Genomic DNA, 27,185 nt, shown 5'->3' with positions numbered 1-27,185 from the left:
GCGCCTGCGCACGGCGGTGCCGTGAATGCGCGGGAAAGAGGTGGAGCGCGCGCGCAGGTGTGAGGGGCGGTGTCCGCCGCGCGGTTCGCGGCGTCGCGCGGCCACCTGCAGGCTCTGGCCTCTCCTGGCGGCCCGGGTCTGGACATTCCATATTTTTAGGTGGCCGGGGTAGGGTTAGTGTGGGTCCGGCCCCCAGAAGTCGGGCCCACAGCGCTCGGGCTTCGGGCCTTCTCCTCCCTTCCCCCCCCACAGTCAGCGCCAGACCCCCGGCCTCCGTGAGGGCCAAGTTTTGCCCTTCATTTTCTCAGAAAATTCTAATGCAAGTAATTTAACCGAGTTGTTCCCCGACAGATCCAGGCAGACCTACCCAGTTCCTGATAAGGACAGAGGGACCTTGACAACTTCTGTGGCCCAGGTCGGTGTCGACTTGTCTGGACGGCCCCAGGCATCCCCCACAGGGCTCCCTGACCCTTTGAAGGGCCCCAGGTGGCTCCTTCCAGGGTCCTCGGGTGTCCCTGGAAGGGCCTCCGACCAGAGCGGAGAGGGACGGGGCTTCCCATGTTCTGTCCCGACGTGGGGACTAGAGCCATGTCCCCAGGGCTTCCCAGGCGGGCGGGCGGGCCGTGGCCTGAGGTGGCTGTGACTCCCCCCCAACCATGTTCCCTCGGGGCCCAGCTTGACCTCCCCCCCCCCCCCCCCGCTCCCGTCCCCCCCACCCCCTGCCCCCACCCCGCATCCCGGCAGCCTGATGGGCCAAGGTGCGGGGAGGGTGGCTTCTGCCCTCAGCCAAGGTCACTGGGGCTGTACCCAGGGGCGAGGACTGCTTACAACGATGGGATTGTGCTCATTTTCAGATTTCTCAAAGGAGGGATAAAATGACCAAGAGGAAAAAGCTTCGGACTTCAGGTATTTGGACACTCAAGTTGACACGTCTTTATTGCTGCTTCCGGTTACAGGAGGATGGGGGCCTGTTTGTTGTAGAAATGGTAACACGACCCCGCCAAGCCCCTGGGCGGGGGGAGTGACTTCATACGAGCTGGTGAGAAAAGGATGAATTGTGGAAAGTGCATATGGTAAAAAAAGTGAGAGCTTTCTGGAGTTTCCTCCACCCTCGGGTGGGATCCCACAAGCTTAGGGCAGGGGTGCGCTCTCAGAGACAACCTGTGAATAGAGCTACAAGGTCTTTTTTTTTTTTTTAACATTTATTTATTTTTGAGACAGAGAGAGACAGAGCATGAACGGGGGAGGGGCAGAGAGAGAGGGAGACACAGAATCGGAAACAGGCTCCGGGCTCTGAGCCATCAACCCAGAGCCCGACGCGGGGCTCGAACTCATGGATCGTGAGATCGTGACCTGAGCTGAAGTCGGACGCTCAACCGACTGAGCCACCCAGGTGCCCCGATGTTTTGTTTTTTTTTTTAACGTCTATTTTTTTTAACTTTTTAATTTTTTTTAAGTTTATTTATTTTTGAGACAGAGAGAGACAGAGCATGAACAGGGGAGGGGCAGAAAGAGAGGGAGACATAGAATCCGAAGCAGGCTCCAGGCTCCGAGCTGTCAGCACAGAGCCTGACGTGGGGCTCGAACTCACGAACCACAAGATCACGACCTGAGCCAGAGTCGGACGCTCAACTGACTGAGCCGCCTGGGTGCCCCCAACTACAAGGTCTTTGATATACTACAGGGTCATCGGTTGGTGGCTAAGTGTTTCACTCTGGAACCAAAACCCTGGGTTGAGGGCAGCCTGGGTGGCTCATTCTGTTGAGTGTCCAACTCTACATTTTGGCGCTGTGCTGGGATTTGCATGGAGCCTGCTTGGGATTCTCTCTCCCCCTCTCCCTCTGCCCCTACTCTGATCGCGTTCTGTCTCTCTCTCTCTCTCTCTCTCTCTCTTTCTCTTTCTCTCTCAAGACAAACAAACGTTAAAAAAAAAAAAACTGGGTTCGTCCCAGCTCTCATGCTTGCCCTGTGATTGCAGATGACTTACTTTGTGCCTCAGTTTCCCCTTTCTGTAAATAGAAGATAATAAAGGCACCTACCCTGTCCATTCAAACAATGATTCTCAACCTGGTGGGAGGATTTTTTGCTCCTCGGAAGACACTGGAAATGTCTACAGACATTTTTGGTTTTCACAACTGATATATGTGGGGAAGGTGGCAGGGACTGGCATTTAGTGGGTTGAGGCCTGGGATGTGCTCAAAATCCTAGAATGCGCAGGACAGCCCCCCACAACACAGAATGATCTGGCCTCAAATGTCAACAGTACCGAGATGGAGAACTCTGCCCTAGAGCTCACATGTGGATTAGTATTTGTAAAGCACAGAGGATAGACCCTAGGTATACACAAGTGTATGCTGCTGTTATGATTCTCCCCCCAGACTTAAAAAAAAAAAAACAAAAAAACAAAACAAAAAAAAAACCTTCATTCTAAAGTAATTTTGGTCTTACAGAAAACTTGCAAAAATAGTTCAGGGTTCTGTCTACCCTACCTCCAGCTTCCCATGAGGTTAATGTCCAACAAAACCACAGGACAACGATCAATCATAATATTGCGTAAGAAGCCAAGAAATGAACCTCGCTACACTACTTGTTCCAAACTTTCCTATATATACACCAATATAGTGTTTTCACTGGAAAATAGAATCATCACACATATCGACCTATAATCTGTTTTTTGCTTTATGGGATATCACATCCTCTTTATTTGTCAACCTACATATACGTTTCTTCACTTGAAAAGAAAAATACCCAACATTACATAGTATAGCACCACCTCCCTGTCATTGTCTAAGATAACTTAAACCTCGTAGAAGTTTAGAAATGATTACTTACTGGCTAATGAACATAAGGAGTAGCACTCATTTCCCACCCCACCCCCCCAACTATGTGGGACAAAAATTAGCAACGGATTGAAAATGTTTTGTGTAGAAATGAGCAACAGGCTGCTTGGAAACACAGGAATTTCACTGACCTTGGAGGGGGAAGCTGGGGACAGCCAGGCCCACCCACAGCATGTCATTTGGGGCCTCTCTTGGCAGTGGCCTCCCTAGCTTGGTGGACCCCAGGCTGGCCCAGGACAGCTGTTTCTGTGTGTCCTGGAAGGGGTGGGGACAGAGGAAGAGGATTCTGGCAGGTGGTGAAAGAAGCCCTTCCCTCCCAACGTCTTTGGCCTTTGGCGTTGAACATAAGGTTCTGCCTTAGTTTTTCTTAAATTAGTCCTGTGGGGATAGATCACAGGAAGGAAATGGGAGGCTCTTCACTTCTGTTGATATTTTTGTTTTTTATTTGGTACACATGTCCATTGGATGAGTAAAGCGAGCTGGTGTTTGGGCATCGTAAGAAACCAAATAAACAAAGCTGCTCGATTTTGCCTTTTTTGGCAGACCACAGGGTGGGAATATGCTTGTGTGAGAAGCATTCGTTGGAGCCTTGCTCTAAGTACAGCACTGGCGAGGGCACCTAAGCAGGGTGCACCGGCAGGCGGGGCAAGGATGAGATCAAAGGGTGCTGCAGACTCAGGTCCTGCCCTCATGACCCTCAGGGTCTAGGCAGGGGAGAAAGAAAATTGCTTCTCACCAGGAGCACTAATTCAAATACACAGCAGTAAGGTAAAGTTCTAAAAGGGTACACGTGAACCATAACAGAATCAAAAAAATTACAGAAAAGTCACAGTGGTCTACTGGAGCACAAACAGCCAAGTGAATGCTAACGAGGACCCTAGTGATAGATGTGGGGGATGGGGGGCTCATTCAGTGGGTTTACTTCTAGCTGAGGTTGGAAAGGATCTACCTGACTGAACTCCAGAAAGACCACCTGGTTTGCCTTTTTGTTCTCACTGGTCAGAGGCACGGTACATAGTAGGTACTCAATAAATGCTCAAGTGCACTTAAGTATGCAGGCTCTGGAGTTGGACTGACTGGATCCCATTCCAGATTCCTTGGCCTCCAGGTGCCTCAGCTTTCTTATCTGTAAGATGGGCAGAACAGTGGGATCCTGCCTCAAAGTTTTATCATAACATACCCAACTTCTCAGGATAGCGTCTGTCATGGAGTTGTCTAGGTTCAACCTTTATCATTTGTTTTTTGAATAAATGAGTAGGTTGGGGCCAGGTTTGGAGAGGTATTACAAGTCAGCCACTACTGGCAGTTTCCGTGTAAGGGTGTTTCCTTCATTCAGCAAATAGGTGTTAGGCTCTTAATTGCTTTCAGTGATGGGGAAGGTATTGCAGATATTCAAGGGGCCGAGGAGCAGCTGAGATGTCACCTCCCTAGCACTCGATAACTGTAGGTCCCAGTTTTCCCAGGATGGATATTCTGCAGGCATCACAGAAAACTAGAGTGGTACATAATCTAGTCCTATCAGTGTTTCCTGGTGGTGATCTCTGTTTTACACGTGTGTTTATTTAATCATGTACCAAGTATTTATTGAGCACCAGTGGTATACTAGATGATCTTCTAGGCACTTGAGACTCAGTAGAGAGTGAGATAGACCCCTCTTTGTATGGAGCAGGTTGTATTGAGGGAGACAGAAAATAACCAGTACATCAGATACTGGCAAAAAAAAAAAAAAAAAAAAAAAGCCGTGAAGTGAATGAAACAGACCATGGGTCTCTATAGGGGGTGCCCTATAGAGAAGTCAGGGATGGCCCTCTGCAGGAATATTTGAGCTGAGACTCAAGGAAGCCAGTACACATCTCTCCCCACTTTCCCAGAGAGACAGGTGGCTGGACCAGGTTGTCTTATGTAGTTTGGTGCCAGGCCACATCAGGATTTGGTCTCAGTCATGACCAGTCCTTAGGTAAAAAGCCTTTGAATCCCATGGCTACCTAAGCTCCTAGACAAGGCTCCATCCCATCTCTCTCTCCAGGCTAGTGTCAGAGCAAGGGTTTCCTGCTCTTGGAACAAGCTTGTTCATGTTGCGGCAGTGGCCCTGCCATGTTGGTTGTCAGCCGTGGAAGTGCCTGCTCCCTGTACCTCCCATCCCTTCATTTTCCTTTCTCTCTAAACTAGGTGGAGAAGGAATCCGTCCTCCAAAACTCCCAAAGAACCCAAGGCTAGGAGACTCTGGCAGGCCCCCCCAGAGTTCTGAGTGGGGCTGTTTGTGTCTCCCTGAAGCGTCAGAAGGCAGATCAGGACCTGTTCCCTCTGCCGAACAGAGGACAGAGGAACCAGTACAGGCAGCCTCCAGGTAGGTGGCTTGGAACATTCCAGCAAGCCTTCCCACCAACAGTGGGCACAGCACAGCCGTCCAGTAGGCAGGATGCAAAAGCGTGGGGACAACCATGACCCATCCAACGCCACGCCTCCCTCTGCGGGTTCAGGGCCCCTCAGGTTGCTTCTCAAAGCCATTCCTAGGACTCTCCTTTCCAGAGAGAAAGGTTGATATTTTAACCACGGGCAAGGAAAACCTTGAATGTTTCAAGGTCACTTGGTAATAGAATGCATCTTGTCCTCTGCTGGTCAAATCCATGTTTATCCCACATTCCTTCTTAACCAAGAAAGGATCGATGGAGTTGTGGGTCTGCGAACTAATAAGCCATGAAAGGGGATAGCAAATATTATGTGCCAGACAGTGTGCTAATAATAAACAGTTTACGTCTGTTTGTTCGTTTAATCCTCGTGGCTATGTGAGGTAAGTTTTTATCCCTGTGTCACAGGTGAGGACTCCGAAATTTCAAGAAATCAAATGGCTTACTTGCCCAAGGCTACTGAGCTCGTGCAGGGCAGGCTGAGGTCTGGCTGTGTCTGGCTCCTGGAGAGGCCAGCAGGGCTCATGGGGTCCCAGGCACTGCCCACCCTACTGTCTTAGTCCATAAGAATATTCAGAACCTACAGAAGTGGGTTCCCACTCTCTTTTTTCTGTTTTTGTTTTCAGAATGTTTAATTAAGAAATACCATGTGCATAGAAGTACAACAGAAAAAAGCAAAGCCAACAAGCTTAACACATTTATGTTGAGAAATGAAATCTTTACCAGTACCCTAGCAGCCACCCAAATAATCCACTCCAATTAAAAATTTTCAAACTCTTGGGGCACCTGGGTGGCTCAGTTGGTTGAGCATCGAACTTCAACTTAGGTCATGATCTCACAGTTCGTGGGTTTGAGCCCCATGTTGGGCTCTGTGCTGACAGCTCAGAGCCTGGAGCCTGCTTCAGATTCTGTCTCTCTCTCTCTCTCTCTCTCTCTCTCTCTCTCTCTCTCTCTGCCCCTCCCCCACTCTTTGTTTCTGTCTCTCTCGAAAATAAATAAGCATTAAAAATTAAAAAAAAATTTTTTTCAAACTCTTGCTGTCAGTATCTAGATTTATTCTGTCTCCATAACCTCCTGACATGGTTTAAACCTGTTACTGTATCTTCGTGCTTTTTCCTGTTCCACTTATAAAGGTGAAATCATGAAGGTTTAGTTCCAGATTTTGATTTTTTTTAACAACACATACATCCACATTTATTTAGATATAACCATAAGTCTCACAATCTTTTTAAAAAGACCTAATATTTGGGGGGGGCGCCTGGGTGGCTCAGTTGGTTACGTGTCCGACTTCGGCTCAGGTCATGGTCTCGCAGTTTGTGAGTTCAAGCCCCGTGTCGGGCTCTGTGCTGACATTGCAGAGCCTGGAGCCTGTTTTGGGTTCTGTGTCTCCCTCTCTCTCTCTGCCTCTCCCTTGCGCGCGCGCTCTCTCTCTCTCTCTCTCTCTCTCTGTCTCTCTCTCTCTCAAAAATAAATAAACATTAAAAAAAAGACCTAATTTTTTAAGGTCTTTGGGTTTATAATAAAATTGGAAAGAAGGTAATGGAGAGTTCCCATATAGACCCCTGGCCCCACACATGCGTAGCCTTACCCATTGTCATGATCACTCACCAGAGCTGTGCATTTGTTACCCAGGATGAACCCGCACTGACACATAATAATCACCTGCAATCCACAGTTTACTTTAGAGGTCACTCTGTGTTGTATGTTCTGTGGGTTTGGGCAAACATAGAATGACATGTATCTACCATTATAATCTCATGCACAGTATTTTCACTGCCTAAAAATTCTTTGCGCTCCACCTGTTCATCTCTCCTCTCTCCAACTCTGGCCCCATGGATCTTTTTATTGTCTTCGTAGTTTTGCCTTTTCCAGAATGTCATAGCGTTTCCATCATACGATATGTAGCTTTTTCAGGTCACTTATTTCACTTAGTAACACGCATTTAAGCTTCCTCTCTGTGTTCTCATGGCTTGATAGCTCATTTCTTTTAATGCCGAATAATATTCCATTGTCTGGATGCACCACGGTTTATTTATCCATTCACCCACTAAATGCAATCTCAGTTGCTTCTGCATTTTGGCAATTAATGAGTACACCTGTTTTTTCTGACATTGAGTCTTTTGCATCTGCAACTTCCTTTCTCTGGAATTTGCAGAGTTGGGGGTTAGAGTGTCATTCCAAATGTGAGATCCTATTCTGATTTCAGGAGCCAATTCCTGGGATTCTAAGGGTAAAGTGCTGCCAGAGCAGGAAGCTTGGAGTCTGGGTGTGAGACTCTGCACCCTTCTTGGCAGTCACATGTCACCCGAGGCGCAGCTCCCCTCCTCTACCCCACCCTCTGCAAGCAGGTGCTCCAGGACCTCCCTTGCAGGAGACTGAGCACTACTTTGCCTTTGGATTCATTCTGTTTGTCTTACCACGCGCACGGACAGCTTTCCAGAACTTCAGAACCACCTCTGTTTTGCCTTTCTCCACCCAGCTCCCCTGCTGAGGAAGCACAAGCTCCCGCCAGTCTCCTCGGGGAACCAGAAAAGGAGCCAGCACCCCTTCCTCTTTCCCAGGTGAGCCTGTTCTATGGCCTCATATATGTACTACAAACGCTGCCTCCCTTAAGCTGGAGTTCTTATCTCCATTCAGCATCAACAGGCTGACAGGTTGGTGAGACTGTGTGCTGGGGATGGAGTGGAGGGCAAGGACTGCATTTGAAGCTGCAAGAAAGGAACTGGTTTGGTGTTTGTTTTCTGAGACCTCATTCCGCCCTTATCTTTATTGCTGCTTTGTTCTTGTATCTGGTCCACAGAATTCAGCCAGGAGGTTTGTCCCCCAGTTTGCAAAGTCCAGGAAGACAGTGACAAGACCAGCAGAGTTGAGGGAAGAGGACCTCAGGAGTAGAACCCCTAAAATCAGCCAGGTGAGCCCATTAGACACCCAGTAGCTGCTTGGACCAGCCTTGGCTACTGAGTTCAACCTTGGTTTTCTTTGGCATTGGCTAGACCTGCATCTGTCTGCATGCCTTTTTCAGTGCGTGATGCTACAGATGTGTGTGGAGCGTGTGCCATGCCTGTGTGAGGCGCTCAGGACAGCTGTGCCTGCACCCAAGTGGTCAAGGCCACAGCCCTTTTCCCCAGGTTGCATGATAGTAGTAAAAATGCAGAAAGACAATCCACATTCTGTCCCTGAACCCCTTTACTTCTTGGAAGCTTTTGTGTGGTTGGGGGTAGGGGATGGGTCTTACAGCGTACTTTCTTGTCCTTTCCACCATGAGCTCCCAGGGTGATGATGTCTCTGGCAACAGGGACCCCTACAAAAGTGAGGGATGGGCATTCCCAGCAGCCACGTTTGTAATCATCCCCAGCGAAGAACACCCGATATCCTTTAATGGGCGAATGGCTGAACACACCATAGAGCACAACCCAGCAATGAAAGAGGAACAAACCAGTGATACACGCAACAATCTAGATGGATTTCTAGGGCATTATGTGGAGTGAGAAAAGCCAGTCCCAAGAGGTTATATACCGTAGGGTTTCATTTACATAATGTTATTGAAATGAGAAACTTATAGAGATGGGTTGGTTAGTGTTTGCAGGGAGTTGGACCAGGGTGGCGTGGGGAGGTGAGTGTGGCTACACGTGGCAGCACAAGGGACCCTGTGTTGGAGATTTCCCATATCTTATTTGTGTGGTGGATGCACAGCCTCCACCACTGAGAGAGCTTTGTAGAACTTCATACACACACACAAACAAGCGTAAGTCAAGCTGGAAAGCCAAATAAGGTCGGTGGACTTGATCAGTGTTGGTATCTGGACTGTGATATTATACTCAAGTTATATAAGATGATACCACTGGGGGAAACTGGGTAAAGGGCATGACGAATCTTTTTCTGCCATTTCTTTACAACTGCATATGAATCTACAATGATCTCACAAAAAGTGTAATTTAAAAACAAGAGGGGTCGGGGGGTGCCTGGGTGGCTCAGTCAGTTAAGTGTCTGACTCTTGGTTTCAGCTCAGGTCATGATCTTGCGGCTTTGTGAGTTCTAGTCCCATGTTGGGCTCTGTGCTGGCAGCGCAGAGTCTACTTGTGATTCTCCCTCTCTCTCTGTCCCTCCCCCGCCTCGTGCGATGTTTGTCTCTCTCAAATAAACTTAATAAATAAATACATACGTGCACACGTACATACAAACGAGAGGTCGGGTGCCTGGTTGGCTCAGTTGGTAGAGCATGAGACTCCTGATCTTGGGGTTGTGAATTCAAGCTCCATGTTTGGTGTAGAGCTTATTTTAAAAAAATAATATTAACTAACTAATAAAAGGGGTCTTAGCTTCACTGTCGACTGAAAATGTGCAGGAAATGCTATGTGTAACTCAGCGGCTGGTTGCCAGTGGCTTTACTGAAGCCAGACTGACAGGCCATGACCTTCAATGCTCTGATATTTGCAACACTCACCCTCCTAGAAAGGTTGGACTTGACTGATGTAGGGAGGTAACTGTGGAGGAGGCATCTCCCTCAGTGCTGATAACCGTATGGAAGAAGCATGGGAAGGGGGGGGACAATCGCTGTCTATAGGGTGCCCTTGGATACAGACCTCAGTCCCTACCTATCAGATGTAATTACTTGTAGTCCAGTTTGAAAGGAGAGTTGATGGCATGGTTGTGAGAGGAAGGGAGGTGATGGGTCGACTCCAGGGTTTGGGGCCTGAATAGCTTGAAGGATGGAGTTGCTGTAGTTGAAACAGGGAGCCTCTGAGGGCATACTCAGGAGCTGGTGTCGGTCATGTGACATTGGATGTCACCAGGAGATACCAGAGGGAGATTCCAGATACCAGTGTCTCGAGTTGGGGGAGATCCAAGGGCTGCAGTGATTCTGCAGGTTTAGGTCTGAATGCCTGGATTGAGCTGCCATCTACCTAGGGGACAATATCTATCTATGTCCCAGTCAGAACCCTCTTTCCCACCCTGTTCTGGTCATCTCTGTCTCCGTTAGGGACATTTCGCTTCTCCCTCTCTCTTTTAAGTTTTTTTTTTAGTGTTTGTTTATTGTGAGAGAGAGAGCAGGAGAGGGGCAGAGAGAGAAGGAGAGAGAAAGAATCCCAAGCAGGCTCTGTGCTGTCAGCATAGAGCCTGATGCAGGGCTTGAACCCACAACCGTGAGATCATGACCTGAGCCAAAACCCAAGAGTTGGATGCTTACCCGATTGAGCCACCCAGGCAACCCATCTCTCTTTTAAGTTTTTTTTTAAATGTTTGCTTATTTTTGAGAGAGAGAGAGAGAGAGAGAGAGAGAGAGAGAGAGACAGAGTGCAAGTGGGGGAGGGGCACAGAGAAGAGATACAGAATCTGAAGCAGGCTCTAGGCTATGCGCTATCAGCACAGAGCCTGATGTGGGCTTGAACTCACGAACCCACAAGATCATAACCTGAGCCAAAGTCAGATGCTTAACTGACTGAGCCACCCAGGTGTCCCTTAAGTTTTTATGTTGAAATAATTATAGGCTCATAAAAAATTGCAAAAATACTATGGACCCAAGTGTCCACTGATAGATGAATAAACAAAATGTTGCATATCCATACAATGGGATATTATTCAGCCTTAAAAAGCAAAAACATTCTGATAAAGGCCACAACATAAATGAAACTGGGCAATATTATGCTGAGTGAAATAACCCAGCCACAAAAGGATAAATACTATAGGATTCCACTTACAGGAGGTCCCTAGAGAAGTCAAATCCATGGAGGCAGAAAGTAGACTCTCGATGCTTGGATGCCCGGGGCTGGGAGACAGGGATTAATGGGGACAGAATTTCAGCTTGGGAAGATGAAAAGAGTTTTGGAGATGGAAGGTGGTGACGGTTGCACAACAGTGTACATGTATTTTATGCCACTAAACTGTATACTTACTGATTAAGATGGTGAGTTTATATAATGAGTATTAGACCACAACTGAAAACAAAAACAGTACAGGGGCGCCTGGGAGGCTCAGTCAGGTAAGCGTCCGACTTCGACTCAGGTTATGATCTCACGGTTCTTGGGTTCGAGCCCCGCATCGGGCCCTGTGCTGACAGCTCAGAGCCTGGGGCCTGCTATGAATTCTATGTCTTCCTCTCTCTCTGCTCCTCCCCTGCTCATGCTTTGTCTCTCTCTCTCCTTCAAAAATAAATAAAAACATTTAAAAATAAAAAAAGAAAAGAAAACAGTACAGAGAGGTCCTTGTGTGCTCTCCTCCAGTTTCCTCCAGTGGTAACATCTTCTAACTAGTATCCATTGCCAACACCGGTCAGTTGACGTTGACACAATCCACAGGCCCCCTTGATTTTTATATCCTTGATCTGTCCAAGAGCCTCCATGTGCCCAGTGTTGGTGGGAAGAAGGAGCTGATGGAAAGAGGGATTCCTCTGCTTCTGGTCCCCATTCCAGCCCCTGGCTCTAACTACGCCCAGCACTGGTACTGAATGGTACTGGGTGCACCATGTGTAACATCTGAGACTTTGTACAGGTATAGTTACAACTAGAAAAAATTTTAGTTGATTATTGAAGGCTCAAGGCTGAGTCTTTTACTCTCCATAGGAAACACCGCCAGGGCCCAGTAGCCAACAGGCCAGAAGCCGACTGCAAGAGGAGTCACTAGGGCTTGCTTCCTGGGAGGCCAGGGAGCTGGGAGCCCAGACCCAGGTAGACAGCACTCACCCTGAACACAGAGACCAAAACCCCATGACACCTGTGCCTGGAAGTGGGGATTCTCCGCCCTCGGCTTCCACCAATGTCTCTCCAGAACGGGGGATGGTACCCTTGGCCTCAGAGAGGGCCAGCCAGGACCACCTGTCGGAGCAAGGAACCAACACACCGGATGGTGAAAGCAGGAAGGGATGTTGGGTTCTAGGCTATCATGGCCAGAAAGGGCTCCTGCTGAGCAGTGATGCTGAAGAGAAGGAGCCAGACCGAGGAAGCCTCCAGGAAGCAGGTGTCCAAGGGGGAGCAGAGGCTGACCTGCCTGAGGGGCACAGAGAAAAAGGAGACCGTGTCCTGGGTCCCTCCTCCACTCAGGGCCCAGAGCCCGGATCTGCAGACCAGGCCCTCTCTGACCCCATGCAGATACCCAGCAAGACTAGCAGGGAAGCAGAACAGAGCTGTAGTGGCCCAAGTCATTCCTCCCTTGGGACCGTTGTCATCACAGACAGGAGGACAGACCCCACTGAGCCAGAACGGAGGGCTCCAGAGGTGGCCAAGCCAGATGAACAGGCCAACACCAGGGCACCTTCCTCTCCCAGTGGGAAGGCCCCTGATGGAGGCCACAGTGGGGTCCTGCTCAGCTGCACACTTCTCACTGGGGAGACAGGAGGCAGAAGGGAGGCAAGATGGGAAGACAAGCCCCCTGGCAACATCCTGGGGGGCCCTTTAGGCTCCCTGGCTCTGGATCGCAGGATAAAAGAGCCCATAGTAGGTGCTGGAGATTCCAGTCTTCTAGCCTCAGAAGTGGGCCCACCTGTTGATCAAACAAGGGCGCCTGGCCTGGATGAAGAGGGACTGGGGGGGATATGTGCACTGCCTTTGCTGTTGCAGCCTGAAGGTGAAAAAGCAACTGAGTTAAGGAGCCAGAGCCCTAAAGAAGACCTTGACTGGTTCAATCTGTCTCTTGGAGCCTTTGCTCCTCCAGTGCACAGAGAAGCAGTGGGTGGCCCTTCCCAGGAGACCAGGGCCTGCCACGACCACCCAGATGCCCCTGAAGATCCCACAGGCTGGTCTGAACCCCCTCCTGGCTCTGCAGACCAGGCTCTCTTGGGGGAGTCTCCAGCCATGGAACCTCACTTCCTGCCAGACAGCCAGATACGGGATGCCCTAGAAGTCCCTGACCTTGCAGCCTCACCTGAGCAGGTAAGAGTTTCCCCACATGATAGCCAGACCATCCCAAGATAGGTGTCAAGTGGCCATGAGCCCTGTCACAAACCACCCACTGGTGGGGAATTTGGGGTGTGTGGTCATCTGTTTATACAGCACACGGGTCTAGGAGAATGAGGTTTAGCTTCAGTATGTATGGAGTCAGTGATTTTCCAGATAGGACAGTCCTGCCTTTCTGTAAGGAGTTTGTGTGGGAACTGCAGAGCCCCAGGCAGTGACACACATGCATTCCGTCAGCCCAGGCAGAGTTGATGGAGGTCCTCCATTCCTTGACTGGAGCCCCCAGGTGTGCCCACCCTCTCCACGCTTCAGGGCCTGGCCCTGGCTGCAGGTTTCTGAAGGATATAAAGAGGATGCCTGAAGCCTTGAGGGTACCTTTGAAAAAGCCAGTGTTGTCAAAGCTGGGCATGGGGGAGAGGACTTCAGTCTCCAACTGAAAAGAGCCTTTGCCCATCTTAAGGGTCGTTTCAGGGTCCTGATATGAATTTTTTTTCCAAATATATACAAGAATTTTGCTTTCCTGCTGGAATTTGTAGGGACTTTCTTTCCTTCAGGGATCTGCCTGCCCAACAGGCAGTGGGAGAGCTGCCCCAAATCACCTTTCCTGGCTACTGAGCCTACACCGGCCATTGGCATTCCACCTGTCGAGGGCAGGTGGCAGCCTTGCTTCGGCCCCACCCCCAGGGAGGCACCACATCCCTGACCACTGGCACACCCGAATCTGGGCTAAGTGCTTTGTGGTCACACCCTGGAAGGTAGGTGGTTCTCTTTCCACACACTGGGTGTGGATAAGAGGCTGAAGGAGGTTGGGCACCTGCCCAAGGTGAAGCAGCTGAGTGAAGCAGGCTGGGTTTGTTCCCAGGTTGGCCTGATTCTGCAGCTGTGCCTGTCCTGGAACACAGAACCCAGCTTGCTTCACAAACATTGGCCTCTGTTTCTTCGGCTGTTATGTTGAAATGTTTAAAAAATTAGTTCAGTTACATGCTTATCAAGAGCCTGCTCTTCCAGGAGTCAGCACATCAGGCGTGGTCCCTGCCCCTGTGAGGTTTGTGGTTGTACTGTTCCCACCTGCCTCTCCCAGAGTAAACATTTTGTACCCTATCATTTCAGCACTTAAAGAGTTTTTTTATACAATATGGCCCCGAAACACAAGCCTAGTATTTCATCTGGTGCCTACCTGAAGAAAGCCAGCTGTTCCAGCCACAGAGGGGAATGTGGCTGGGTTGAGCAAATGTGAGTCTCCAAGGTGCTGCCTTCCCAGGGGATGGCCAAGGGTCATCTTTGGCCCTTCACCATGTTTACCTGCAAGGTAGCTTCAGACCAGGCCCCAGGTGCCACATGTGGGCCCCCAGTACCTTGAGTCATCCATTTCTCAATCACCAGATGAGTAAGATCATGGAAAGCCAATCGCCGTGCAGTCCACTCATAACGTTTGAAGACAAGTACCTGGGATAGATGGGCGTTCAGCTCCTGGCACAGCTGAAATTTTATAATTGAAGCCCCATCCCTTGAAAAATACAAACCCCTCCCTTGGAAAGAAGAGCAGTCTAAGTTACCCCCAGTCTCTGGCTGCTGGGCAGTGGCTAAAGGAGCAGTTGGGCTATCTAGTGGCATCCAGCAGGCAAAGAGCAAGCCCTTCCTGATCGGCCACCAGTGACTTTGGGCTTTGAAAACACCAAGGAATCTGCAGTGGTGGGACCCAGCAGACAGCCGGGGTGGTCAGACCTGACAGGCCCCCCAGGGGCGGAAGCGCTGCCCTGACAAGGCTGCTGACGCCTGGGCACGTTTCGTTTAGATAATGGGCGTTCCCAAACAAGTTGGGGCGACCCCGGCACAGGCAGGTTCCCACGGAAAGCTTCTGGATGGGGCCCAGCAGGAAGGCTGCGTGGACAGGCACACTTGGGAATAGAGTGCAGGTAGATGGAGAGAGTGGCAGCAGCGGCCTGCCCACTGTCCCTCACGGTGGCACAGCCATGAGCACTGCTTCGGAGGAGGCAACTCGGGGTGTCCCAGAGGTTACACAGCAATGACAGAGCAGTTTCAAACCCAGGTCTCCTCACAGGAAACTATGGTGTTTTCTTCTCATAGTAGCTCCCTTAGGATGTAACACTCCCCACAGAGACACTGGGGCCTCTGTAGGCCACTGCCACGTAAGCCACTTAAAAAAAGCTGATTCCAAGTCCCTCTTGGGTCCTAGAGTGGTGGCCTCCAGCACATTCTGGAGGAGAACTGCCCTCACTGTGTCAAACATTCACAGAACCCTGGTGGAGGCAGTAGTACCTGTCAGGAGGGAGAATATTCCTCATGGCCAAGAACAGCACAGTGAGTTGAGTGAACATGTGATGCCAAGTTGTATTTTAAGCCACAGAGTCACTTACATGAAAGTCAACCAGATGCCTGGGAGATAACTGGACGGGCTTCCCAACTCGGCACTGCTGGCATTTGGCCCCAGATAGTTCTGTGTGGTGGGGCTGTCCTGTGCACTGTAGGGTGCTGAGTGGCCCTCCTGACCTCTACCCACAGCATGCCCGTAGCACCTTCCCCAGTACCAAAGTGTGCTGACCAGCGTGAAGTGCCTAGGGGTGATCCTCCCTGGTGAGAGCCGCTGGGCTACAAGCAGCTCTTCACGTCTGTTCCTTGGGATTCAGGGACATTTGCAGCTGTAAGCTGTAGCTCAAGCACTTCATCCCATCCCCCACTGCTGTCAGGAGAGAGGGGCTCGACTCTGAAAGGATGTCTTTTGGAATGGGTCCCGTCTTACTCTAGGACTTTGGTCCCCCCAGAAGAGGCCCTGAGCCGGCCACTCTGCCCCAGCCTCTTTGCCTCTTTTCAGAGGGACATATGTCACCTCCATGATTGAGCCTGACATTTTCCATGAAAGTTAAACCACCGTTGACATTTAGAAACTTAAGCTTCCCAGGGTTATCTGGCTTTCTCCCCATTAATTATAAATTTTCCCTTAAAATGTATTTGCAAAATCTCTCCCTGACATGAAACCTGGCTGACCTCTTCCCCTCAACACCAGATGCCCACCTCGCCCCAGTCACCATTACTGGGGGTCTTCTCTGTATCTTTCCAGATACTGCAGGATGAGCAGGAGACAGTGCTACACCTCAGCCATCAGAGACAGAGCCAACTGCCAGCACAGATCAGCCCTTCAGAAAGCACAGGCCCGGCAGGGGACACCAAGGTCAGGCCCCACATTGCCCTGTCTGTTCTTTTGGAATGGGGAGGTGGGGAGAGCAGCTGGGGCTGGCGGCCCCCGGGTCTAGCTGTTACGGCATCCCGTCCCTTCCCTACACCACTGTTCTGCAGGATTCTCTGCCTCCGTGTCCCTGACATGGCCCGGAGGAACCGAGAGGTCCCCTGCATGACCCTTCCCTGTGCAGGGCTCACAGCTAGGTCATTCATAGGTGTGCTCTCTCTTCACAGTTGTTTCCTCTGGGGAGCAGGCTGGACTCTCGTTGGCCTGGCACAAGCCTACATGCTGATGGAGGCCCCCTCACTGACTTCCAGCTGAGGTAGACATGATGGGGGGAGGCTGACCCAGGACCCTTGCCCCAGTACCGGTTGTCCCTAAGTGCCTGGGAGGGGAAAACATCACTGCTTTCCTGGCACTGGCGCTTCCCACACTCTCCCTCACCATAGGCCTGCCTTGCCCTGGATGGGCCTCAGTAAGGGAGCCAAGCCCCATCTTTCAAACTGTGCGTGTCCCCTGATCCCCATGAGTGGAAAAATCGTGATCATCGATCTACAGACAAACCACAGTCTCTTCCCAGAACCCCTGGGAAGGTGCCCCCAGGTCCATGGGTTGTTGTGACGTACCATGTACTTTTTGTGGAGAGAGGTTCTAGAGCTTTCCCTAAATCTCTAGAGGGGAAGAGGACCCAGACAGGGCTGAGAACCGTTGGCCCATGTGACCTTGGGGTCTGTCCCCACTCTGGCACCTTCTGGACCTCCAGGGTCCCTGACTGGTCCCATCTCCTCACTTGGCTCTGTGCCCTAAGGCAGGCCACTTTCTGCCTCCTGCAGGCCATGGAGTGTGTGTGTGTGTGTGTGTGTGTGTGCGCACGCGCGCGCGTGTTGGGGGGGTCCTCTGTCTCTACCCCAGAGCCTTTCACAGTCCCATCACCTCCCTTTGTGTCCTTTCTCCCCACCCTGCCAGGCGCTAACACTGAGCCAGTCCTCTCCTGTTACCTTGTACTTGAACTGGCCTCTCTGCAGAGGCTGCAGCTTATCGATTATTCATGGCCAAGTTTCTGTTTCTGGCTGGCAAGTGTGGAGGAGGGGTGAGAGACACAGCCCTTGGCAGAATTTGTCTCCTTCCTTTTTCTCCTCCTCCCCCTCATCCTCAGGATAGAGGTGGCCACGTTCCCACCTCTTACCCATGCATAACATCTGTAAATAGTACCTGTTGTACCACTTGTTGCCACACACACACACACACTGCAAGGGGATCAGTGGCAGTTTAGTCAAAGTGGCCTTACTATTGCTTGAGCAAAGAGGAGAGAGATTCATGTTGTGAATCTCCAGTGGCCTCTGATATGACCCACATGGATGACTGGAAGCCCCAGGCAGGTCATGGGTCTGGTTCAGTGTCCTGTGGCTGAGTGGGACGTGCAGAGGCTAAGGCAAGCCAGCTCAGCGTGACCGAAGCGGGTGGGGCAGAACTGGAGTTCCCACAGTGACAGCCCGGCAGACACTGCTAAGCTGGGGTGTGGGAGGATTTAGGAACAGCTGTTGGCTCGAGTCCAGGAGGGCAGCCCACTGCCCACACCCGCAGGCCACATGTGTTAGATACAGTGGGTGCTGTGGTGCATCTACCCTTCCATAGATACTAATGCCATCCAGTGCCAGCTCTTCCAGGAATTGCTCTGGGCATGGGGGAGGCCGTGTGGGACAAAACACAAAACTTCCATCTGGTGGGGGTGGGAGGGTGAGAGACCAGCAAATTAGTCAGATGGTGAAGTGTTGAGAAAAACACTGTGAGGAAGGGGTTAAAAATTTACAGTGGTGATCAGGGAAGGCCCCCTCCCCCCACCAGGAGGAGATATTTGGGAAAGAACATTCCAGGGCCCTAAGAAGTGCTCAGGGAACAGCCAGGAATTCAGTGTGGCTGGAACAGGGGGGGAAGGGAATGAGAATGAGGGGATGGGGTCTGGAGGTGCTGGCAGATGGTGCAGGGCTGCAGGGAGGGGCACTGGGCCCGACCCGGTTTCCATTTTCACAGCCCACCCCACCCCAGCACTGAACGGCGGACAGGCTGTAGGGGCAGGAACTGGGGGCCAGGGAGGCTGTGGCAGCTGTCCAGACAAGGACCAAGGTGGTGGGGAGGCGGCTGGATTCTGAGTGTGCTTCTCATGGTACAGCTAGCCAGGTTGGCCATGAGGGCTCTGCCTGTGGTGGCTTCGTATCTGTAAAAGGTATTAACATCCAGAGAAGACCGCTCCAGGCCCAGCAAAAGCCCCCAGAACAGACTTTGACAGAGCTGTCCAGTGAGGTCTGGACATCCCTCCCTTCACATGATCCCTACACATGTCATCCCTCCCTTCCCCCCCAGGACATGTGTAGGGATCAAAGCTTGCGAAGCTGCCAGGATGGAGGACGCAACAGACACCGTGCGTGGCCTTGTCGTTGAGCTCTCCAACCTGAAGTAAGCATTGGGCAGGGATCCATGGATGAGTGGGGTGGGAGGGGTGGCAGAGGGGAAGGGCCTTGGAGGGTGGTGGGGAGGGCCCAGTGCCAGCATCTGCCTGTGTGCGTGTCCATGATCCGTGAGTGTGTAGGTGTGTGAGCTTGTGTGGGAGAGTGAGCAGCCACTTGTGCCCGAATGAGAGGTGGGGTCCTCTCACGGACGTCTGGTGGAGCACAGCTCCTGCTGGCACTTCCTGCAGCCGGCTGATCATGAGCACCCACCGGGACCTGGAGGCCTTCAGGCGCCTCAACTACAGGAAGGCAAGGCCAGCAGGGAAAGCGCCGGCACCCTACACATCAAAGGGAGCTGGGAATCTCCCTCCAGGGGAGCGATCCTGGAGGGATTTGTAGATTACTTCCAGACCACCTCAGGAGCGCCCTGTGCGCACACTTGTGTGCAAGCTCACAGTGCCTATGCGTGTTTCCTCTGCGCTGGCCCCCAGAAGTGCCTGGTACTCCTGCCAAACAGCTGGAAACAATCCCTCAGCAGACCCCGGAAAGCCTGCAGGCCGTGTGCGCCCCCTGGTTTACCCTAGAAGATGCTCCAGCGTTTCCCCAGTGGGCCCCAGAAACCTTCCCTCAGCCTACCTAGAGGTCAGCTTTCCATGGGAAACACAGGAGGCCAGGCCTCAAATCAGTAGCCTCCCTTGGGAGTTGGTACGGGAGGGGACCTCCCTGGGGCTGCAGCAAAGGCCAGAGGCAGGAGGCTGGAGGCTGACTGTGCCCCCAACACTCAGAAAGCCAGCTGCTCTGAGCAGGGCCTAGAGCTGCCCGGATGTTTATCTGGATTTGCAAATTTCAGTTCTTTAGCTCAGGTTATGGGAGGTTCAGAATTTGTTTCTTTCCTGGAGGAGAAAAGGGTTCCCTTTGTTGGCGGTACCTTTGTTTTTCTCCAGATTTCCATTTTATTTGTTCTGGTTAGAGCATTAATAAATGATTCCCTAGTGTGGATCTGTGACCTGTTGTTTGGGGTTTGAGGCATTTTCAGTTCCTTATGTTTTGCCCACAAACCTCCCTAACCACCTCTTTCTCCTTTTACTTCTCATCCTCCCCAGGAAGGCTGGTTGGGCCACTGCCGGGCCCTGTGAATCAAGGGGTCCCCACAAGATGCTAAGTGTGTCAGTCTCCAGGAGTGGGTGGCTGTGTGTCCATGTGTGTGTACACATCCAAGCACACACACACACCCGTATCTGTGGGGCAACAAGCCCACTGAGACATCATAGTTGATCACTCAACTGCGGAGTTGGTAGGTTCGCTTTGAGAGCTCAGATGGCCTTACCCATCCCCCAAGGAAAAAGCTGCTTCTAGGCCCCAGACTGGAAGGAGGCAGTCCTGGGGGATTGTTACTGATACAAACACAGCTAGTGTCTGCAGGTGCTGCTGTCCAACCCATTTTACAGAACACGATGCTTCAATTAAATTGGTCACCAAAAGGTTGACCAGACTGGAGACTTCATTAGTCCTTTGACCTGTGACTCCTGCACCCATTTCCTATAGTCAAGGCAGAGATCCCCTCCTACTGCCTTCTTAGACCTCAGGAAACCCCATGCTGGAGGAGAGCAAGGTGGGTCATGGTCCCCCTTCTCCTGGCTGGATGTGCAGCTTCTTCCTTGAACCTGCCTGGACATGCCCCTTCTCCTGGTATCCTGGATCTCAAGTGCCAGCAGCTCTGGCCTATACAAGGAGCACTTACAAGCAGCTGGGGGTGGCTGGGATGTTGTGTCCCCTAACGCAGTTTGAAACTCTTGGGGCTGCTAAGGAGCCTTCCTCTGGGTCTTCTTTCTCCTCCTTCCCTCCCCTCTCCAACCAGAGGGACCAGGCTGTCCTCAAGGACTGTCTCCCATCCCCAGCCCTCCTCCTGGGTGGCCTCGGGTCCTGGTCCACGTCCAAAAGCCAAGGGCCAGAGGGGACCTGCAAAATCCAAATCCCGCTTCCACCCAACTCTGGGAGACCGTGTGAGCTAGGGACGGAACCCCAGACCCCAGGCCAGCCCTTGGCTTGGGGGGAAGAATTTAGACAGACATTTGCCACCTGCTGCTCTCTGGAGGCCAGGGGAGCAGACAGGGAGTGGGGATTCCAACAAGCTCAGCCTTTGCCCCAGGAGAACTGGATCACATTACCTTGTAGGGACGGATCTCCCTCCCCTGCCCAAGCAGAGCCAAAGCCATGATGCCTTCTGCCCAAGGCCTTGGCTGGCCCAACCCCCCAGGACATATTCCCATTCTTTGCCAACCCCCTCAAGAAGTCCTTCCCTGTTCTGAAGGGTCTGGCATGTGACTTCATGGCCTTGGTTGCTAGGACATCTGTGATGACCTAAACATTCACTGAGGGCCTCCTTGGTCAGGATGATTTGGGGAGGAGGGGGAGGGACAGTCTCCTATCAAGCCCCCACCTCCAGGGTGGAGGATTCTGCCCATTTGGCATGTCAGTGTGTGAGAGATGGCTGGAAGGGAGTTCGAAAATACCAAACATCACAGAAATGGCTTCAGGGTGCTAACCGGGCAGCAAGTGCCATGCTCAGGTGCTGGGCTGTCACCCTGTGGTGCCCACTCCCATTTCTCAGCATAAAGCAAGCTCACCCCAGCGCTCCAGGATGAACCAAAATCCAAATAACAGTTGGGGAAAGTGGGGGTCAGAGTAACATGTGGGGGCTGAAAGATGCAGTGAGAATAGAAAAGAGGTGCCCCATCCCCTCTGGAGCTGTTCACACTAACCTTGTCCCAAGACCTGGCCTCTTCTGACGCTGATCCATTCATAAGCATTTATTGAGTGCTGAATGGGTGGCCAGTGCTGGGGAGGGAGGGCCAGGGTGACCGACGGCCACCTCCTTCCTCATGGGGGGGGGGGGGCTCTTTCAGCTGTGCTCCCAGGCCCTGCTCTCTTAGCCAGGCCTCCAGGCTGGGGGAAGGGCCCAGGGGCAGGTCCTTGCAAAGTGGACCTTCCCCAAAATACATCTTCCATCCAGCTTGGGTCCCCACACCCAGGGGAAGGCAGCATCTCCATCCTCCCTGCACCAGTCTCCTAGGCAGAAGTGGAGGGACAGCAGGAAGAGGGTGAAGGTCCAGAAGACTTCCCAGCACCTTTGGAACCTGGATTTTAAAAAGCGGAGGGAAGGAGAAAAACGATAATAGGGTATGATTCAAGGCTCTCAAAGTCCTGGTTCAAACTTCAAGGCTGCCGGGGCTCTGGCGCCACCTGGGGGCCTCTCCTGGAATAGCATCCCTGTGACCACCAGATCAGGACAGCCCAGGGTGGGACCCAGAGCTGGATACAAAGCCCAGGAACTCCCACTCTGGCTGGCTGCGCTGCCCCCTTGCGGCTGCAGGGCTCTGGGACTCCACATTTGTTACACCCAGAATGTTACAGGAGGCTGGCCTTTCTGCCAGTATTGCGGTGAGGGCTGCTCCACCCCACCCTCCAAACCTGGGGAGTTTTCCTATTCCCTCCCACTTAAGAAGGGAAAAAAAGCAAATTCTGAGGCCATCATTTCTATGTACCCTCGGCTTCCCCCATTTCCCAGTTGGACTTCACTGCATCTCTTGGGGAATATGGTCTTCTCCTGGAGGGACTCATCTCTTTGGACAAATGCTCCCTGCACAGCTTCTGGGGGTGAGGGTGAGATGGTCCCGCCCAGTCACTTCCCTCAAGGAGCTCACACTCTGATGGAAGAGGCTATACCCACATCGGGCACCCAAATGGGCAACAACATGGCCCAGTCAGACCTGCCTCTTCTGTTAGCCATCTTCCGCAAAAGCAATTAAAGTTGCTAAAACGATTTGTTTTAAAACCCCACAGGAGCTGAGGCCTTTCGCATCTGTAATAACTGCTGCCACGTAAACTCAAACTACACCAAGCCTGCGGCCTGCCTGGTCCCTGGCCTTCCTGCCTGGCTGGGAGCTCGTTAGAAATGCAGGTGCTCAGGCCCCACCCAGACCTGCAGAAATGGAATCCACGTTTGATGATCGCTATGGGGTGACCCATGGGGTGAGCCAGGCAGTGTGGGGCCAGTTTAGACCTCAGGGAGGCTTCAGCCAAAGCTTTCATAAACTTATGCCCCCGCTGCCCTCCTGAGCTGATCCACACACAACCTGACGTTTCCCTGGATGCTGGGTCTCTCCCTCCTTGCTACCTTGACACCTTTGCCTGGAGGACCAGCCTCCTTCCTGCCTTCTAACACTCTGAAATCTGTCCCGACAGTCCAGTCTACCACGGTCTAACATACTGTTAACATGCAGACCTGGTCTTGCCCCTTCCGTGGCTCCCTAGTACCCAAGTCCAAGATTTATAAGGCTTTTGTGCTGTTCCCCCAAGTCTCTGACACCTCTTCCACCATACATGCACACACATTCTGTCCCAGATACATTAACTTCACTGGGTTCCTGAACGAGTTCCAATGCCTGGGCCACACTTCTCAGCACTCCATCAAACTGAATTAGACTTTCAAAAGTCACTTCCCCCAGGAAGCCCTCCTGGACCCCTCCATCCGGATCCAGGTGCTTCCTCCAGACTCTCCCATTCAGCAGTCATCACACTCTCTGAAATGCCGCTCTCCCATCTACATTTTCACATCGCTGACCCAGCCCAGCACTCAGCACAAAACAGACACCCAAGCTACTTGGCGCAAGAGTGAACAAAGGAGGAGCGTGAAGAAGCCAGGGTTCAGAGACGCTGAGCACTTCTCTCAGGCCACACAGCTCCTAACTGCCAAGCAGGACTGGAGCCCCTGCGATACCTAACTGCAGATCCCACTACTAGTCCCCACAGCCTCCGCGACAGATCACCCCATGCCTGGAAAATAAGGCGTTTCCCACGTGGGCCCAAAGAGGGAGAGTCTTGCCCAGGCCACAAGTTAATCCCAGCCCCAGTTTACTCACATTGGGCAACACTTGTAGAATATTGTTCTAAAGTTTCTACACAGATCATCTCCCCCCGCCCCTCTAAAGTGGGTGCTTGGGCTAACCCCACTTCATAGAGGCCCCGAAGGACTCAGCCACAGCCTGGGGCAGGTCCCCTCCACAGCGGGTCTCCCCAGCCACCTGCACAGGCCGCCGCCGCCGCTCCCGCGCCTGCCGCTCCCGCGCCTGCTGCTCCTCCTCTGCGATGCCCCGAGTCCTGCATCCTCGCCTTATCAGGCCGGGATACCCTCTTGCCAGCTGAGTTGCGGGTGGTATAGCTGTAGACGGAGGTGTAGCCCTGGCCAGTGAGCGGGCAGAAACGACGGGTGTGGGCACGCTCACGCGTAGCGCCGCACTGAGGGCACACGTAGTCACGAAGGATGGGACACAGCACCCGGCCGGCCTCATCCTTGAGCACATGGGACTGGTAGATGGCCCGGGACTCGCCGTTGTGTTTGCAGAAAGAGCACAGGCGTTCAGGAGCTGCTGAAGATTCCGGGCTGGGCCTCTGACCCCCAGGTCCTGGAGCTGGCTGTGGCTGGGGGTCCAGCCTGGTCTCAGGCTCCCCTTCCCCACGCAGAGCCCCGACCAGGCGTGCCAGACCCAGGTAATCCGTCCATAGGTTGAAGGTTCCCATAGCTGGGCAGCGTGTGTGCCAGGTAGAGGGGCAGAGAGAAGCAGCCTTGCCTGCCCAGAGCTCCGCTTTCTAACCCGTCCTCTGCCCCTCCCTTCCCCTCTGTGGAGCCTAGGAGTCTGGGCTGTCAGTTCCCTCCTTATACCTCCAAGGGAGTGTGAAGGGGGAGGAGCAGGCCATGGGAGGTTCCTTATTGTCACAGGGGGGCTTGCTGCCGCTCCCCCATAAAGGCACCTGCCAGGGGATACATGGTCTCTAGGTGGGCTGGGGGTGATGGGGAGTGACAGGACACAGGCTGCAGGGGGCACCCACAGTTGGGAGCCACCCCCCCCACAGAGGGGCATGGGGAGGGCTACCCCTGCCTACCCCTCTTGGAGGCCTGTGAGGCCAGCCAGTCCTGCCCCACAGGGAGACGGGGAGGGGAGGGGGAAGCCCCACCCCAAAGACAAGCACCGATGTAGTCAGTAACTTAGTAACTTGTGTCTTCCTTCCCCTGGGCTGGGGGAGGGGCCGGGTGCCCCTGGGCTCTTTGGGGAAGGTGGGGAGCTGCTGATGCTCGGCTGTCTCTGCAAGGGGGATGGTGCCTGGTTCATGGGGAAGGCCAAGGATCAAGACCCCCAGCTCCGGGAGTCCCTCAGGGAGCTTTCACACCTATTTCAGTGGAACCACTTTCATGGATGAACACCCTGAGGTATGAGGCCACCTGCCCATACTTCACAAAGACAACACAAAAGCCAGTCTCCCCCATCCAGTTACCATAGCCCCTAAGGCTAGGTGCTGGCCCTGAGGTGGACAGGAAGTGAGAAAACATTATGGGGGCAGCAGAGGCACAGGCTGGGTTAATGGAGGGGGGTCCCCCCAGCACCTCAATCCCCACCCACTCCCTCAAATGAGACCCTCAAGAGGTACCCAGGTGGGGCAGAGACTCGGCAGATGAAGGGATGAGCAGGCACCAAGGTGCTAAGGGGCAACCACAGGTAAAGCAGAGGTCTGTGGGTGCTGGGCCCAGGACCTAGACACAGAGAAGAGGGGCTCTGCTGCCTGCCCACCCCATTCATTGGTTGACTGACTCGTTCAAGAAATCCTAGTCCTGAGTCCTCTGGGAACAGGGCTATCCCGTCAGAAAGGTTTTCCAGGTGCCTCCCAACTCCCCCCACTCCCCTGGATTTATTCCCCCAATCAGGCCTGTGTCCATAAGGATCCCAGATGCCAGCCCTCCCCAAGGGGTGAGGAGCTGAGGTCAGGGCATCGCGTGAGTGGGTCTTGTCCCCTAGTCCCTTCCCCTCAGGCTGTGTCCGGCCCAGCCACAGTGACATTCATCCCTCGGTGGGTCTGGCCTCCGTCCTCACAACCCACCGACAACAATGAATGTTGATTGTGACCTTCGCTGTGGCCTAAAGGAGGGGATGCCCAGGCTGGATCTGGGAGCTACCCCGGCCCTCCAGATATAGAAGGCAGGGGTCATGATGGGTGGATGGCAGTTCCAGGCCTCGGGGTCCACTCAACGGTCGATGGTTTGCCTGAGCTGCCCAAACTCACCGACAGGTTGAATGTTCCCCCAAACCCTTGGCAACTTCTCCAGGGGGGGCAGGACTGGACAGTGGGGTCGGGGCAGGAGAGACTGGAGGGGGTGAGGGACCTATTAACTCAGTAATTCAGCAAGTAGGACCTGTCTGCTCCAGGACCTGGAAAAAGCACAAGATAAATATAAATAATAACTGTAGATATTTACGTAGGCTTTGCTACACAGAGGCAGCAATACTGGGCGGTGGGCTTGTTTCTCGGCGCATCTACTCAAATCATCCTCAAAACGGTCCTGGAAGGTGCAGAGTATTTGTCAGTTGGGAGACTGAGGCCAAAGGGCACCCACTGCTAGTGAGAGGCAAAGGAGGGATTCCTAGTGGCCCCAAGAGGTCTGGCTGCCAGACGGTTATTGCCCCAGGACATTGATGCAACAGCGATAAACAAGTCATTTTAATACAATGTAATACCTTCTGTGAGCTTCACTGTGTTCCCCTGCAAGGCAAGATTGTTTATGAATCACAACAACCCCAGGGGGTTGTTCCTCTTTGCAAATTTGGGGCTAGCTGTAGGGCCACTTGGTCCACCTGACAGCGGAGAATCCTGAGGACTAGAGGAGAGACCCCCCTGGCCATCTGCCCCCTTGATGTGGGGGTACAGGGTCGCTCACCCTGGGGCTTCAAAATAGGCATCAGTCAAATCCCTGCTCAGACTCCCAACTGCACCAAGATGCTGCCCCCTCCCCATTCCCAGTCCCTCCCTCCAGGGGCCCACAGATTTGGGCTCCCACCCCCTCAAGGTCGCCCACCCCAACCCTCCATGCGCAGTCTCAGGAAAAGCCACCTCCAACCGGGGTCTGGGGACTGCCTGGGGAGAGGCCTTCAAATGTCCAGTCCCTTCTCAGTTTACTGGGAAATACTGAGGGGGTCAGGGATCCCAAGTGTGCTGAGCTTAAGTTAACCCCAAAACGCCCCTTGTCAAAGGTGGACTGAGCCAGCACAACTCTCCAAGCCAGGTCCCCAGATCCCTACCCAGAGCCAGCCCCCAGAGACCCTTGCACCCACCCCGGCCCCTCCCTAAAGCCTGACTCTGAAAGCCCACACTCCTATGGCCAGTTCCCGGGACCCGTCCTCTAAAGCCCACCCCCAAAGTCATCCCTCATAAAACCACCTTCAAAGCCCATCTTCAAAAAGCCCATATCCTCTAAGCCCTGCCTCCACACCCCGCCCTCTGAACCCACCCCTTCTGGCACCCCCATATTCCAGCTTCAGGAGCACCCAAGGCCACTAAGCCCCACGCCTCAG

The 27,185-nt window shown here is 52.8% G+C and overlaps 2 protein-coding genes across 2 annotated transcripts; one reads left to right on the top strand and one right to left on the bottom strand.

The window, feature by feature from the left end:
- Nucleotides 1-213: 213 nt before the first annotated feature.
- BRME1 (break repair meiotic recombinase recruitment factor 1) lies at nt 214-19,772 on the top strand. Its single transcript, XM_047096138.1, has 10 exons — nt 214-415; nt 855-906; nt 5,010-5,187; nt 7,728-7,809; nt 8,049-8,159; nt 11,809-13,113; nt 16,217-16,327; nt 16,570-16,658; nt 18,698-18,790; nt 19,032-19,772. The coding sequence occupies exons 2-10, from the start codon at nt 876-878 to the stop codon at nt 19,180-19,182; spliced, it is 2,151 nt and encodes a 716-aa protein (XP_046952094.1). The 5' UTR covers nt 214-415; nt 855-875; the 3' UTR covers nt 19,183-19,772.
- A 2,080-nt stretch (nt 19,773-21,852) lies between these two features.
- On the bottom strand, nt 21,853-24,363 carry NANOS3 (nanos C2HC-type zinc finger 3). Its single transcript, XM_047094931.1, has 2 exons — nt 23,868-24,363; nt 21,853-21,920 (listed from the first exon to the last, which is right to left on the bottom strand). The coding sequence occupies exons 1-2, from the start codon at nt 24,361-24,363 to the stop codon at nt 21,853-21,855; spliced, it is 564 nt and encodes a 187-aa protein (XP_046950887.1).
- Between the last annotated feature and the right edge of the window lie 2,822 nt (nt 24,364-27,185).

This window comes from Lynx rufus, unplaced genomic scaffold, assembly GCF_022079265.1.
Source record: "Lynx rufus isolate CCGP_SWC_20201006 ecotype Redwood Valley unplaced genomic scaffold, mLynRuf1.p SCAF_4, whole genome shotgun sequence".
Classification (NCBI taxonomy): domain Eukaryota; kingdom Metazoa; phylum Chordata; class Mammalia; order Carnivora; family Felidae; genus Lynx; species Lynx rufus.
The sequence above is the reverse complement of the archived record's forward strand: the minus strand, read 5'-3'. Positions and strand labels throughout refer to the sequence as shown.